General features: G+C 36.2%; 1 protein-coding gene across 3 annotated transcripts in view; it reads right to left on the reverse strand.

Moving 5' to 3' along the window:
• QRSL1 (glutaminyl-tRNA amidotransferase subunit QRSL1) overlaps positions 1–16,158 on the reverse strand; it is a 32,355-nt gene that overhangs the window by 12,579 nt on the left and 3,618 nt on the right. For 2 of the 3 annotated variants that reach the window (XM_077902910.1, XM_077902912.1), the window contains 6 exons: positions 10,921–11,080; positions 10,413–10,511; positions 9,285–9,381; positions 4,950–5,126; positions 1,670–1,845; positions 1,468–1,580 (listed from right to left, as the gene is read on the reverse strand). In XM_077902910.1, coding sequence (XP_077759036.1) covers positions 1,468–1,580; positions 1,670–1,845; positions 4,950–5,126; positions 9,285–9,381; positions 10,413–10,511; positions 10,921–11,080 — 822 coding nt within the window. The remainder of the gene's footprint in view (positions 1–1,467; positions 1,581–1,669; positions 1,846–4,949; positions 5,127–9,284; positions 9,382–10,412; positions 10,512–10,920; positions 11,081–16,158) is intronic. The other variant, XM_077902911.1, reaches the window with a different exon arrangement.

Here is a 16,158-nt window from a genome sequence, read left to right on the forward strand (position 1 = left end):
TATCTTAGACTGAACTTTTTTTTTTTCAAGTGGGCTCCACGCTGGAGCCCAACATGGGTCTTGCACTCACAACCCTGAGATCAAGACCTGGGCTGAGATCAAGAACTGGATGCTTAACTGACTGAGCCACCCAGATGCCTCCTAACTTAATTCTTCTAACAATTCCATGATGCATGTATTATCCTTTATTTTATTAATGAAAAATACTGAGACTAGACAAGTAACTTTCCTAAAGTTACATAGCAGGTAAGTAGAGGATCTGGGGTTCTAAAATAGGTCTCTTTCTACAACCTGTGCTCTCTTTAAATCCATAAAAGAAGGCACAGCTATTATCTTAACTGAAAATTTTAAAGAAAGTATTTCTCTATAGCAGTGGTCTCCAATGGGGGCAATTTTATCCTTCTCTCAACCAGGGGACATTGGGTAATGTCTGCAGACATTTTTGTTTGCGGGGTGGTGCTGTGGTGGGGGTACTATCTCTAAGGGTAAAGGCCAACGATTCTGCTAAACATCTTATAATGCATAGAACAGCGTCCCACAACAAAAAATTATCCAAAAACTTACTGCTAAACTTAAAAAGTTTTTTAAAGGTCAGTACTTTAACATATTTACTTTCATAAATGATTACTCAGTTACTACAGTAATAAATGCAGTAGTAATACTAATAATAGTAGTAAAGAAGGTAACATGTCATGTATTAAGCCTTTACTATGCAAGGTATGGCCCTAAGCTCAGTTGTTACATCCAGGATTAGCAGATGGTGGTCTACCAGCCAGACACAACTTCCTAGTTATTTTTGAAAATAAAGTTTTACTAGAGCACAGCCACACTCTTTCATTTACATATGGTCCATGGTCTGCTTTCACAATACAGTGGCAGAGTTAAATAGTTACAATAAAGACACTGACCCACAAAGCCTAAAATATTTACCAACTGGCCCTTTATAGAAAAAGTATACAGACCCCTAATTAACATGATCATTTAATTTTTTTATTGAGGTATAACTGACATACAATATGATAGTTTCAATATATGATTCAATATTTGTATATATTAAGAAATGATCACCACAGTAAGTCTAAGTTAACATCGATCACTTTACACAGTTACAGGTTTTTTTCCTTGTGATAAAAAATTTAAGATCTACTCTCTTGGGATGCCTGGGTGGCTCAGTGGTTGAGCATCTGCCTTCGGCTCAGGGTGTGATCCTGGAGTCCCAGGATCGAGTCCCACATCGGGTTTCTTGTGGGGAGCCTGCTTCTCCCTCCGCGTATCTCATGAATAAATAAATAAAATCTTAAAAAAAAAATACTCTCTTAATAACTTTCAAATATGTAATAGGGTATTATTAACTATAGTCACCTGCTGTATTTTACATCTGCACAATGATTACCAAATTTAAACCTTACTACTTTCTGAGATTTGACTTGATAGTATTTCTATAAAGTAATAAAAGGGAAGAGTTACCTTTGGGATTCCTATACATAGTTTGCTCACATCTGTCAAACTGGGAAGTGTAAATGGTTTAACAGGATCTTGAACTGTGGTAGAATCTTTGGGGTCATGCCCAGCTAGCATACCTGTAAGGAAAAATACTTATGAATAACAGACACATTGTTTTACAGTGAAATTTATAATGTTTTGAAACTCTATGGAATCATATAAATACCCAACACAATTGCTGCATCATCCACACATCTGGTTAAGATTCCTGGCACATCCATTGAATTCACCAGGGGAATGAGACCATGACGAGAAACTAAGCCATAGCTTGGTTTGAAACCAACAACCCCACAGTGGGCAGCTGGATTTCTGGTTGATCCTCCTGTATCTGATCCTAAAGCCCTGGAATGTAAATGGAATTTTCTTTAGAAGAATGACATCTCTCCAATTATATTGGGAATCTATTGTTAAGTGTATAATTTTAAAGTTATTTCCCCCTGGTTATACTAAAGTAAGACATGCTTGTTTCAGAGAACTCTGAAAATACAAAAAAAGTGTAAAGACGTAACAAAATATTCTACTGCCTTAGACAAACACTGTTAACATTTTGGCATATTAATTTCAAGACTTTTAAAAAAATGCAGTTTTCTTCATGGTTCAGGTCATTCTGTAATTATACGTTTCCATCTCTTTTTTGCTTATCATGAGCCTTTTGCTAGGTCATCAAAATTACTGAAAATTTAAAATATGTATAATATTCCATCATATCAATTGGCGATCCCAGGATTTTAAAGCTCATCTTCCTATACATACAAATACCTTATACCTTCCTTTAATGGCAGTTTTACAGTATGCTTTTATAAACTAAACATACCTCCCCCAGAAATTCATACACAGAACCTTCTACTACCTCATTTAGAATCATGGATAGAAATGTACTTTAATTTATTTAAACATTTATGTTGTTGCCAAATAGGATAATAACTGCCTAATAAATTACTTTGTAATAAACACCTTTAAACATAAATCTTTGCCCATATGTCTGATTATTTTTTAGGCTGGCTTCCAAGAAGTAGAGTTAATGAGCCACAGGGTCTGCCTGTTATTCTAAGTTCTTAATCTTTATTGTCAAATGACTTGTCAGAGAGGCTCTGCCAATTTATATTTCCAACTGCAGTGAATCAGATTTGGTCTTATGTTTCATTATCATCACTGAGGACTAGCAGTTCTGAAAATCTGGTTAATCTGAATAACCAGAAAGCTTTGTTAATGTGCATTTTTGAATAATTTTTCACATTTATTTGTATTTGCATTACCCAACTATGAAGTGTCCATTTCTTTGCTCACTTACCTATAGAGTATATATTTTTATTAAACACAAAACCAAAACCTAATCTTAAGGACATTTTGAAATAGGTCAGTTATAAAAGCACAAATACTGAATAATTTTCACTCTATGTACCTAGAGTCTTCAAGTTCATAGAGACAAAAAGTAAAAGTGATTGCCAGGGGCTGAGGGGACAGGCAAATGGGAAGCTGTTGTTTAAAGGGTACTGAGTTTCAGTTCTGCAAATGAACCAAGTTCTGGAGATTGGCTGCACAACAATGTGAATGTATTTAACACTGAACTGTACACTCAAAAATGCTTAAGATGCTAAATTTTAGGTTATGTATGTTTTACCATAATTAAAATTTTTTAAACTTTGTTTCAGAGAAAAAAGGTTTTTCTGATTAGAAAAGTGTATGTGCCAATTACAAAATTTAAAATATTTCATAAGACGTATAAAGTGAGATTTCTCTTATATATATATATATATTTTTAATTTTTATTTATTTATTTTTTTAAGATTTCTCTTATAATCACTGCCTCCCTAAAAATCCTGTTTATCAGTTTTGATATACTCATCCAGATATTTCCATGCAACCAACATATATACCTATGTAATTATTCCTTTTAACAGAAAGCAGGTCATACTATACATAGTATTCGGCAGCTCATTTTCCACTTAACAGTGTATCTTTGAGGTCTTTCCCTGACACTACAAAGCACTCCAGCTCATTCCTTTTAGTGGCTGCATAATACTCCAGGAACCTTTTTGTTTTTAAAAATATTATAAAATAAATCAAAAGGGGGAAAAACAAGGCAGAACTTGATAGTTTGGGACCCATTCAATCTGGAGTTACTTTGGGTCTGTCTGTGCTTCTCTTGACTCCACTCAGAATAAAGCTTTGGACTGAACAAGGCTCCTACTGGTCACATGGCCCTTCAGCGCTACAGAAAATGCAAATTAGATTGTCTTTCTTACCAAGTCCATATAAGCTACAAATCAGCTTGTTGCTTTCATGGTTTCTAAAAGGACACATTTTCTTATTAGGATTCACTGACGGCTGTGTAAAAGTAAAATCTATATTTCCATAGGAATTATGTGTCAAAATGCCATCTTCTCAAAGTACATTCAGAAAGATGAACATTAAGTAGGGTGATGAGGATAGAAAAAAAAGCACCTAATCTTGCAGTCCTAACTTGTCAGAACTCTCATTAATATTAATGCAATGCTATAAAATTCCACAGAGATAAAATGAAATGGTTTTACTTGTAAATAAGATTTCAGAGAAACTAAAAAACAAAACAAAAACCAAGAAAACCCCTGAAGAATCTAAATCTCCATAGCTCTAAAAAATATAAATAATTTATTGGTTGCAATGTTTGTGAAAAGAGCTTAGTTTCAGCGGATAATTAAGGAGAAATAAAATACACACAGTACTACTAAAGAAACACATTCAATTTTATACTGAAACTGAGAAAATAAATAAAAGTGGTATTTATTTACTCTTCTTTGTAAATGTTTTACAAATGGGACTTAAAACATAAAGCATGATGGATGGATTCTTCCCAAATACAAACAGGACAATTGAACAAGTCAGCTCCTAACAAACTTGAAAACTTTACTCAGTGATATACATTTTTAGTCACAGATGTACAAAAACACTATTTTAAATATCCTATTGATAATTATCAGGGGCATTTTTTTCTTTTTTTTTTTTCTTTTTTACCTTTTTTTTTTTAAACAAAAGCCTGATTTAGCTGAAGGATAAACCATCATTAACAGCTCAGCAGCACTCAACTAAAGCCATGGTATATTAGTCCTTTAATATTAGTACAGTTGGTGAACAGATACCCAAATAAATTATTTTAAAAATGAAATTCAATTATGCTAACTGGTTTATTCTGCAAGATCCATAAAATCATGTTTTTAAGAAAAGCAGATACTACAGAGGGAGAGTTTCAAATTATCTTCAAGTTAAATGTAGAAAATACACAATAAACACACTGTACAGTTGAGTGTATTTTTAAGATATAATTTTGATGTACCACCGAGCACAAATAACTAAAAAGAAACAAAAATAGCACGGTATGAACTACTCTATTGTTGGATACTGAGCCTGGTTTATGACTATTTATATTTGGTTGGGCTTTACAGGACAAACAGAAAAAAGCATCTTACGCAAAGCATGTAAACGTTGCTACTGCCGCCGCACTCCCTCCTGAGCTTCCTCCAGTTATAAGCCAATTTGAATCCTCATTCTCACCATGGGCCTTGTGCTTCGTCTTTTCTCTATATTGTTTTGAATAACTCCAGGGGTTTTTAACTGGTCCAAATACACCATCTGTGCTTCCAGATCTGAGATGAAGTGAAGCAAGATATCTTAATGAAACTTTCATTTTCGATGAAAATTTCACCTCCTGATTATTTGCTTCTAACACTGTATAATCCACTGGAACTTGAATTGGAAAAGGCAAGGAGCCTGCTTAGATGTAGCCTTCATTAATTAGATGGTTGAGGAGGTGGAGGATGGGAGGTGAGATCATGTGGGAGAAAGCAGAGAAAACTAGCCTGTTAAGAAAAAAGATTTTTATCCCAGTTGATCATCCAATTCAGCTTATGATGATTTATTTCCCTTGTAAATCAAGGTCTTCCAGTTGAAGAGTGTCATAAACATTCAAAGAGTTAACAAGAAGTCCTCTGAAGGATTCCCTCTATTAATCAGATGTTTTGAGACAAGCATAAGTTGAATAATAACTTATTTTAAAAGTTTTGAAATAATTACAATCTTACAGGTAAATTGCACAAATAAAAATAATATGAAAAGAACTTTATACCCTTTACACAGATTCACCTATTGTTAACAAATCACTTAATTTGTTCTACTATTTGTGTGCTCTGTGTATGTCTGTAACATATACAAATACTTATTTCTTGAACCACCTAAGGGTAAATTAAGTATATCACGGACCTTTACCCCTAAATATTTTAGTATGTATTCAGTATGCATTTCCTAACACTAAGGGTCTTCCCTCATGCAGTCACAGTACAGTTATCAATCTCGGTACACTTCATATCCATGTAATACTTTTATCTAATCTATGTAATCCAGTTTGGCCAGCTGATCAAATAATGTCCTTTATAGCATTTTATCCCCTCCCAGTACAGGATTGAGTCTCGAGTCAAGTATTGCATTTAATTATCATCGTCTCTTTAGCCCTTTATGTTCTTTTTAAATCATTTCCCAGCCAATGGACTTTGAGTTATTTCCAGTATTTGGCAGTTATAAATAAAGCCACAAAATATTGTACTAAAAGACCCTAGCCATTGCTTTTGTGTAAATATAAGTCTTCATCTCTTAGATAAATATGCAGGACTGAGATTGCTGGATCATATGATGTTAACAAGAAACTGAAAAACTGGGATGCCTGGGTGGCTGTGGTTGAGCGTCTGCTTTCGGCTCAGGGTGTGGTCCTGTAGTCCTGGGATCAAGTCCCACCCTGGGTTCCCTGCATGAAGCCTGCTTCTTCCTCTGCCTATCTTTCTATGTCTCTCATGAATAAATAAATGAAATCTTTAAAAAAAAAGAAACTGAAAAACTATTTTCCAAAATGGCTATACCAGTTTGCATTTCCTACCAACATTGTATGAGAAATCCAAATGCTCTGTCCTTGTCAGCACTTGTTTTGTCATTTTTAAGCCATTCTAACAGTGTATATATCTTCTTGTGATTTTAACTTGCATTTCCTGAATGACTAACCATGTTCAGCATATTTTCATGTGTTTATTGCCAACTTTACATCCTCTTTGATGAAATATCTGCTCACATATTTTATCCATTTAAAAAAAATTAAGGTGTTTTCTTATTTTTGAGTTGGGTAAGGATATATATACATACTAGATGCCAGTTCTTTCTCAGAGACATGTTTTGCAAAGATTTTCTCCTAGGCTGTGGGTCGTTTTTCGTTTCTTAATAGTGTATTTTAAAGTAGAAAAGTTCTTAATTTTAGTGAAGTCCAATCTATCAGCTTTTTATTTTGTGGGTTGTACTTTATGATTCCCAATTAAGAAATCTTTGCCTAACTCAAGGTCACAAAGATTTTTCTCCTATGTTTTCTTCTATAAGTTTTAGGTTTTGCTTTCCTTAGGCTCTTTTAATCTAGAATATTTTTACAGGCTTTCCTTTTTATGATATTCATATTTTAATAGAATGTTTCTCATTTCAGACTTATCTTTTGTTTTCTTGCTATTAGTTTCAGGTTTCACATTCTCAGCTGAATATTGTATAGGTGATGGTGTGTCCTCAAGGAATCACATCTAGTGGTACATGATGTCCACTTACCCTCACTGATGATGTTCATTTTGATCAGCTGTTCAAGGCAATGTCCTAATAACCTATGTTCGAGTTTACTCCAATGGATTAATTCGTTCTACATATATTTACTGGGTACCAAGAGACAGCACCATAAATAAGAGTCAAAGATTCTGCTTCTATGAAACAGAGAGCATAGACCAAGCAAATGTTACAAATGTGACAAGTGTTATAAAAGGGAAAATAGAAAGCATTTTTGGTGAAACACTGAATGCTTTCCCCCAAAAATAAGAACAAGGCAAGGATATCTGCTCCTATTACTTCTACTCAGTATTGTACTGAAGTGCTAACCAACACAGTAAGAAAGAGAAATAAGAAATAACAGTCTTTATTTGTAGACTACATGATCATCTATGTATAATATATATATAAAGAATCTGAAAAAATAAACTAGAACTGATAAAAGAGTACTTAGCAAGGTCATGGGATATTAAGAGCAACATAGAAAAATCAATTAGAACTATCAATATACTACATACTATATACCAACAATAAACAAACATTGAAAAAAAATACCATTTTATATAGCATTAAAACACTGAAATACCTGGCAGGAGGTGGGGAGGAGGCACCTGGGTGGCTCAGTTGGTTAAGCATCTGCCTTTGGCTCAGGTCATGATCCCAGGATTCTGGGATAGAGCCCCAGTCATCTGGGCTTCCTGCTTGGTGGAGAGTCTGGTTCTCCCTCTTCCTCTGCCCCCCCCCCCCCCCGCCCCACCCCTGCTCTCTCTCTCTCTCTCTCTTTCAAATAAAGAAAATAAAAAAAGACCAAACAAATATTTGGGAATAAATCAAACAAATTACATATAAGATTTATATGCAGAAAAATCGTAAAAATACTGAGAAAAAGTAAACAAAATCTAAATAATAGAAAGATAGATAAAGTATTCATGGAACAGAAGACACATATTAAAATGTCAAATCTTCCAAACTTGATCTATAAATTCAACACAATCATAATCAAAATCTCATCAAGCTTCTTTATAGAAATCAGCAACCTCATTTATTTAAGAGTTATTTATTTATTTATTTAGTCATGAGACACAGAGAGAGAGAGAGAGAGAGAGAGAGAGGCAGAAACATAGAACATAAACAACTCCCTGCAAGAAGCCCGATGCAGGAATCGATCCTGGACCCCGGGATCACGCCCTGAGCCAAAGGCAGAAGCTCAACTGCTGAGCTACCTAGGCGTCCTTCAGCAAGCTCAGTCTAAACTTATATGGGAATGCAAAGGACCTAGCAAATGTAAAATAATTTTTAAAAAGAAAAACAAAGTAAAAGAACAGACTCTCACTACCTAATTTCAAGGCTTACTCTAAATCTACAGGAATCAGGATATCATGTTATTAAAGTAAATAGAGATACACAGAACAGAACAGAATCCAGAAAGAGACCTATACATATATATCCAACTGATTTTTGACAAAGGAACCAAGGTAATTTAATGAAGAGAGAATAAATTTTTTTTCTTACAAGAAATGCTAGAACTATTGGACACACATGCAAATAAATGAACCTTGGCTTTATTCACACCTTATACAAGAAAATTAACTTAAATGGATCATAAGTCTAACTATAAGAACTATAAAACTTCTAGGAGGAAAACCTTTGTGACTACGGGTTCGGTGGGTAAAAATTTCTTCGTTAAGACACAAAAAGCATTAATCATAAAAGAAGAAAAAAGATGAAATGGACTTCATTAAAATTAGGAATTTTCACTCTTTGAAAGGAATGTTCAGAGAATGTAAGAAGACCTGGAGAAAATATTTGCAAATTACCTGACAATGGACTTGAATCCAGAATATATAAAAGAGCTCTTAGAGCTCACTAAGACAAACAACATAAGTGGAAAAAAAATAATGGGTAAAAGATTTGAATAAAAACTTCACCAAAGAAGATATATGGGTAGCAAAATAAACACATGATGTTTAACATCATTAGTCATCAGGGCAATGCAAACGAAAACCAAAATGAGATCTGACCATATACCTATTAAGCAATCGAATATACTCTCACAGAGGGACTGAGAACTGACATTAGAGTCCTCAAGAAATCACCACACTGCTTTTTTGGTACCTACATTTAAGGAAATTAAAGACAATGATGAAAGAAATATAAGAGAAGAAAATTTTAATTTTACTTACCCCATTGCAAACTCATCTAAATTTGTTTTTCCCATCAGGACAGCTCCCTGATCCAATAACTTCTGAACTACTGTAGCATTATAAGGTGGTACATAACCTGAAAAAAATTTCAGTTATTCTTACTATAGGAGAGAAAACAGTGAACATGTAAATCACATGCAAGAAACAAGATTTTAAACTACAACTAAGCTATTCATATTGACATGTGTTAATTATTCCTAATTTGAGTAATAGGTTGGCCTTTCTTGCAAAAGTTAATTTTATTTTTTCTACTACTAATTGTTATGTTTTCCAAAGACAGTTGGCATATTCCATATTATTTATCATCTAAAAATACTGATTTTTAAGTTAGTACTACACAATATTGAGTGATAGAGATGCACCCAATTCATTTGAAACTAATAACACATCATTATTTTGCTCATTGTACTTGTAATGCTATATCCCATAGTAATTTTTTACCTATTTCCAGTAAGAAATAGGTATTTATTCTCAATTAAAATTTCATCTGTGTGTATTTCAATTAACAATCTACCTATCAGAAGAACCTGGGGCATATTCCTCATAGATTTCCTTTCAGTGTGTAGCACTCTGGATAAGCTTTGGCCATGTCTTTTTCCTTTTAGGATCCAGAAATCTTGAGAAATGGGTTTCCTTTTGACCTACTAAACTGCAAAGAATAAAACTAAACATCACTATACTCAGGTAAGTATAGTGATATAAAAGATGGGAGCAATTGGGAAACAAAAATCAACTAGACAATAGAAGCAAATCCTCACACCACCCTCAAGAAAGGAGCGATGAGAGTCACTCCCTGCCCACCAGTCCTGTGATATTGATAAGTGGGTGTCAGAGGGCACTGAGTGTGTGTGTGGTGGTCAGTCATTAAATCTTCCTAAGTAGGATTTCTAAAGCATCCTAAATAGGATACATCCATTAAGGTTGCCTACCTCTAAGGAATAATTTTGCATTCCAAAAGAGCCCATAGTAAAAATATTCTAGCCTAAGTACTTCTTTTGCAGATATAATTAGTCTGAGAATACCTGGGTGCTTTAGTATCTTATCTTTAATTTAAACTGAAAAAATAGTTTTATAAAATTATTAGTGCTCTGGTCAATTAAACTTTACCTTTCAGCATGTTTGATGCACATGTTGTCTCAATGCCTGATGTGCTAAAGTTGTCTTTTACTGCAATAGGAATTCCATCTAAATCCCCAAGTGAATGACCTGCAGTAAAAATCCAAAAGATCAGGTGCTGTATCCAGTTCAGAATACAAAGAAACGTTAATACTAGTTATTACAATAACTATTAGTTTTTGGTAAAGATACTTCTTCATAAATCAAATTGATGTTAGAAATTATTACAGGTGGGCATTAGAAAACATCACATACCCATCACCCTATTTTTATTATACCTCATGGCAAGTTCTTTTCTTTTTTCTTTCTTCTTTCTTTCTTTCTGTCTTTCTTTCTTTCTTTCTTTCTTTCTTCTTTCTTTCTTTTCTATTTTTTAAAAGTTCTTTAAATAAGGGTATGTTTTATGTTTAAAGCCTCACTTGCCAAACAGAGACTGCTACATTCAATTAAATTCTTTCCCTAGGGATATGCCAATTAAGTGTAATTCACAGTCATTTACCTTTCTTGTATCTTTTCTCCGATTCTTCAGCTTGCTTTAAGGCTACCTCTTCTGATACAGTAATGTACGCATTTAGAAACTTGGTCTTCTTGATAAGGGAGAGACATTTTTGACAGAGCTCTGTTGGAGTAATTTGGCCTTGTTTCAGTGCTGCAGAAACCTGTAAAACACACAATTCCAAAACTTTCACTGAGGCTGCAGAATTTCAAGTATTATATTCAGTGGGCAGACAGGGCGATGAAGTCTAAAATTTTGAAGTGAAGCTTGGATTCAAAACCAACAGAACCCTATCCCTAGGGAGTGTACTGAATGTGGGTAACCCACTGATCAGCTTGAGTAGGACAGTCGTCAACTGAGTGGAGGTACTTGCTGTTTCTAAGTCAGGTTTGCACCGAGGGCAGGGGTTTAGGTGCACCATCTTGTCTAGAGGAGAGGCCTGGCACGGGCGGGGCGTGGGTTGGGGGAGATTGTGCAGAGGGTGGCTTAGCTGGAACACAGGCAATCCAGAGTGATAAAAACAGACTAGACAAGGCCCTGTAGGACCTTATGGCTCTAAGTGAGATCTTACTCAGAATATTGTAGAATTCAAGGAAGAGCCACTACAAATGGAGAGAAATGCTTATAAAATATGGGTTCACAAGCAAACTAAAAATAAACTCTGAAATTCTGTCTTTGATGCATTAGAAAGGCTAGTAAATAAAGTGTTAAATCACACCACAAGTAACCAGAATCTATATGTTTATCGTAAGCCAAGCTTGAAGTGATGACTATTTAATACTTCCTGGAGGAAGTAATATTTACTAATTAGATCAAAGCAATGAATAGCAAGTTAAAGATGACACCAAAACTTTGCAGATTACATGAGCAGAGGTGGATCAGATGGGAGCTCAGAGAGAAGGTGGATGGGTGATGGAATATTATGTATTATTTACCAAGAGCCAGACACTGTTGCTTTACATGCATTACTTCACTTAACCTTAAAACCACATAAGTTATACAGTATTAACCTCATTTTACAGATGAAGAAACTGAAGCTCAGAGAGGTTAGTGATTTGTCTGAAGCCACACCATAGTACAGGGTAGAGGGAATGTCATATATAACCTGTGCTCTTTGATCATTTCTCTCTGCACTAGCACAAGCTTAGTTTGTCCTCTGAGTTGACTTCATTTGCAGGTGTCCTACATCCACCAAGCAACTGAGGTTTGCATTTGAGGGGAAATTCTGCAAATCGTCTGCTCTCAGCTATTGAATAAATCATCAAAGCAATGGTATTCTTGGGGCTGAGGGTTTTAGAGGAGAAAAGCAGTGTGAATGGGCCACGGAGAAGACCCCTAAGGCTGACTCAAGAGGAAGAAAGAGTGCGGGCGCCAGGGAGAGTGACTCAGGGAGGGGCAGGGGCAGCTGAGCTATCCCGTGGCTAAACTGTAATAATCAAGAAAATTACGTCTCTCTTGCCTTCTTTGCCTCCCCTAATGCCTACTATCCTCGGGCTGCTTTCTGACTTGCCAGCTGGTGCAAGAATAGAAACGAAAGGAGTTACAGTTGTGGTTAAAAGGGCAAGAAATGAGATTGTCTAGGAGCACTCGTTTTAAATGGTGCTGATCTTCATTAGGACCGTTTCTAGGAAATCCAGATTTGAGAAAGTCAGTAAGAGAATTGAAGAGAGAAATGAAAACAAAAGATGCTCACTAGCTAGAATGGCCTGAGCATAAGGAGTGTGAGTGAAACAGAACAGTGCAGTTTTCCTGGGACAAAAATGAAGGTCTTACCTGAATATAAGACAAAATCAACTATAAAAGGTTTTATTAAAGAGACCAAAATCAACTATAAAAGGTTTTATTAAAGAAACCAAATTCATTCTCCCTCACTTCTTTTCTCTAATGCAGGGTAGGCTTCTCCTTGAGGTCACTGCTTCTCCTGCAGCTTTCTCAAGAGATGACTGTTTTAGCTTCTATCCACCATGAGACCAGAGTCCAGTGGGGGAGGAGAGAATGTGTAGACAGGCATCCTCCTCATGCCTCAGTGCCTTCCTCGTCCCTCTTCATTTAAAAATCCCGACTCATCTGAAGTACAGGGCTTGGAGGAGCTTATATCACTCTCCCTGGGGTATGAATCCACTGTCTCCCTAGTACTCCTTTTCATTCATTGAAGATTTTTAGCACTTTGTTCCCTTTAATCTGTAGAGTGGCTTCTGTCGTTATTCTTGTTGACTTCAGACTTCAAGTAAAGTACACTGACACCTGGCCTCTCAGTTCTTGACCTCATTTTGGGCAAACTTTTCCTTCACCTTGTCCCAGTTACCAGTTCAGCCCAGACTACATTACCAGTATCTGTATAACCTCTGAAACCTCAATTTTAGCTATCCTACACCTCCTGTCCGCTCAGCTCATTTACACAAACACCCACATAGTCAGCAAAAACAAAACAGGGACCTCAGTCCTACAACCACAAAGAAACTGAGTCTGCCAACAACCAACAAGGTTGAAAGATGACTCTGAGCTTCAGATGAAACCACAGCCCTGGCTGACCCCTTGATTTCAGCCTTGTGAGACTCTTGTGAGCAGAGAACTCAGCTACTCCATTTCTGGACTCCTGACCCACAAAACTGTAAGATGATAATAGGATTATCTTAAGCCCAAAAGGTTATACTAATTTGTTAGGCAGCAATAGAAAAACAATATACTTTCTTAGAAAAATTAAGAGCTCTTAGGGAATCCCTGGGTGGTGCAGTGGTTTAGCACCTGCCTTTGGCCCAGGGCGTGATCCTGGAGACCCGGGATCGAATCCCATGTCGGGCTCCCAGTGCATGGAGCCTGCTTCTCCCTCTGCCTGTGTCTCTGCCTCTCTCTCTCTCTCTCTCTGTGACTATCATAAATAAATAAAAATTAAAAAAAAAAATAAGAGCTCTTCCTTAGGAGCCACTCTTCTTAGAAACTAGGGGAAGAGATCACTGTAAATACATGTAATTTAATAAATGTCCCTCTAACAAAATTAATGTCAATAATAGCACTTATTTCTAGGCATTATTCTAGATGCTTTATATTCCTTTTTTTTTAAGATTTATTTTTAAAATTTTAACTCCAGTATAGTTAGCATACAGTGTTCTATTAGTTTCAGGTGTACCGTAGGATTCAACAATTCCATATATTGCTCAGTGCTCCTCACAGCAAGTGCACTCCTTAAACCCCATCACCTATTTCACCCACCCCACCCCCCCACCCACTGATGCTTTCTATTTCATTTATTATTTACATCCACTATGAGGGACTGATATTATTTCCAATTTACAGATAAAAAAACTAAAGTTCCTGCCTGAGGTCACAAAGCAGGGCTGAGATGCTACCAAGGCCTGTTCTTGTTTCCAAAGCCTATGCTCTGGACCATTATACTATTCACTTTAAAGAGAACATCAGAAGTTCACTTAGGAAAAGAACTGTCTTTTAAAAAAAAAATTATCTTGATGAAGGCTGAAGGTATAGGAGCACCCTTGTGGTTTAAGTGTCCAGTTGAGGGATCCCTGGGTGGCACAGCGGTTTGGCGCCTGCCTTTGGCCCAGGGCGCGATCCTGGAGACCCGGAATCGAATCCCACATCAGGCTCCCGGTGCATGGAGCCTGCTTCTCGCTCTGCCTCTCTCTCTCTCTCTATCATGAATAAATAAATAAAATCTTAAAAAAAAAAAAAGTGTCCAGTTGACTAATACCCATTTACACACTCCATTCGTGCTTTTTGTCTCCAATGTTCCAAGAAACTGCATCAGGATCACTAGCAACCTCGCATTCCTAAATGCAGCAGTCACTGCTCAGTCCTCATCTTAGGAGTACTTCTCTGCAGCCTTCAATTAAGAGAACACTCTCTTCTTGAAGCTTCTTCACTTGTATTTGAGGACACCAAAACCTGGTTTTCCTCTTGCCTTACTGACCATTCCTTCACGTCTTTTTTGTTGGCTCTGCTTCTGTTGCTGACCTCTAAATGTTGCAAAGTTTCAGGACTTCTTTTATTTTTGTGCTCAACTCCCTGGGTGTTCTTATCTGGCTGCATACTTATCTTCTATACTCTGGCCAATTTATATCCTCATACCTAGCTGCTTTCCTCCTCATCTCCAAACTCATATCCACCTGCTTAACAGACATCTTCACTTGGGTATTCAGCAGGCATCTCTGAATTAACATGCCCAGAAAAGAAGTCTTGATAACTTTCTCCTTCCAAATATGCTTCCTAAGAGTCTCTTCTATATGTGTATCCTCAAAAAACTAAAAATAGAACTATCATATGATTCAGCAATCCCACTTCCGGGTATCTATCTGAAAAAAAGAAAACACTAATTTGAAAAGGTACATGTACCCTTATGTTTACTGCAACATTATTCACAATAGCCAAAATATGGAAATAATCAATTGTCCATTGATGGATGAATGGATAAAGAAGATGTCATATATATACAGTTGAATATCAGCCATAAAAAAGAATGAAATCTTGCCATTTGTGACGATATGGGTGGACAATATGGGTGTGACAATATTATACTAGGTGAAACAAGTCAGAAAGAGAAAAACAAGTATGGTATGATTTTGGTTGTATGTGGAACCTAAAAACCCAAACAAGTAAAACTCATCAATGCAGAGAACAGACTGGTAGATGCCGGCAGGGAGGGGGGCCGGGGGATGGGCAAAATGGGAGAAGGTACAAGAGATACAAACTTCTAGACATAAGATAAATGTCATGGGGATACATGGGGTGACTGCAGTCAACAATATTATACATTATGTAACTTTATATGGTAACCAAGAAAAACTAGATTTATTGTGATCATTTTGTGGTATATACAAATACCAAATCATTATGTAGTATACCTGCAACTAAGATATCAATTAAACCTCAAAAAAAAAAAAAAAAAAAAGAAGTGGGGAAAAAAAAAAACCCTCTTTCCCATCTTGGTGTTACCATTTTCTGCCCAGGCCCAAAACCTAAGCATCCTCCTTCATTCTTTTCTTTCCCTCAAACTCTGTATCCAATCCATCAGCAAACCCTAACTGAAAAAACAATACCCATTACACATTACTTCTATGGCCACCCCATCTGTGCTGCCATCATCTCTTGCCTTCTAACTGATCGTCCTGCTTCCTCACTTGCTTTCCTGTAGACCATATCTTTAGGAATAGCCTGAAGGAGCCTTTTAAGTTTTAAATCAGATCATATCCACTTACAACATTCCAGAGGCTTCCCGTTACACTTAGA

The sequence above is a fragment of the Canis aureus genome, chromosome 7 (genome assembly GCF_053574225.1).
Source record: "Canis aureus isolate CA01 chromosome 7, VMU_Caureus_v.1.0, whole genome shotgun sequence".
In the NCBI taxonomy this organism is placed as follows: Eukaryota; Metazoa; Chordata; class Mammalia; order Carnivora; family Canidae; genus Canis; species Canis aureus.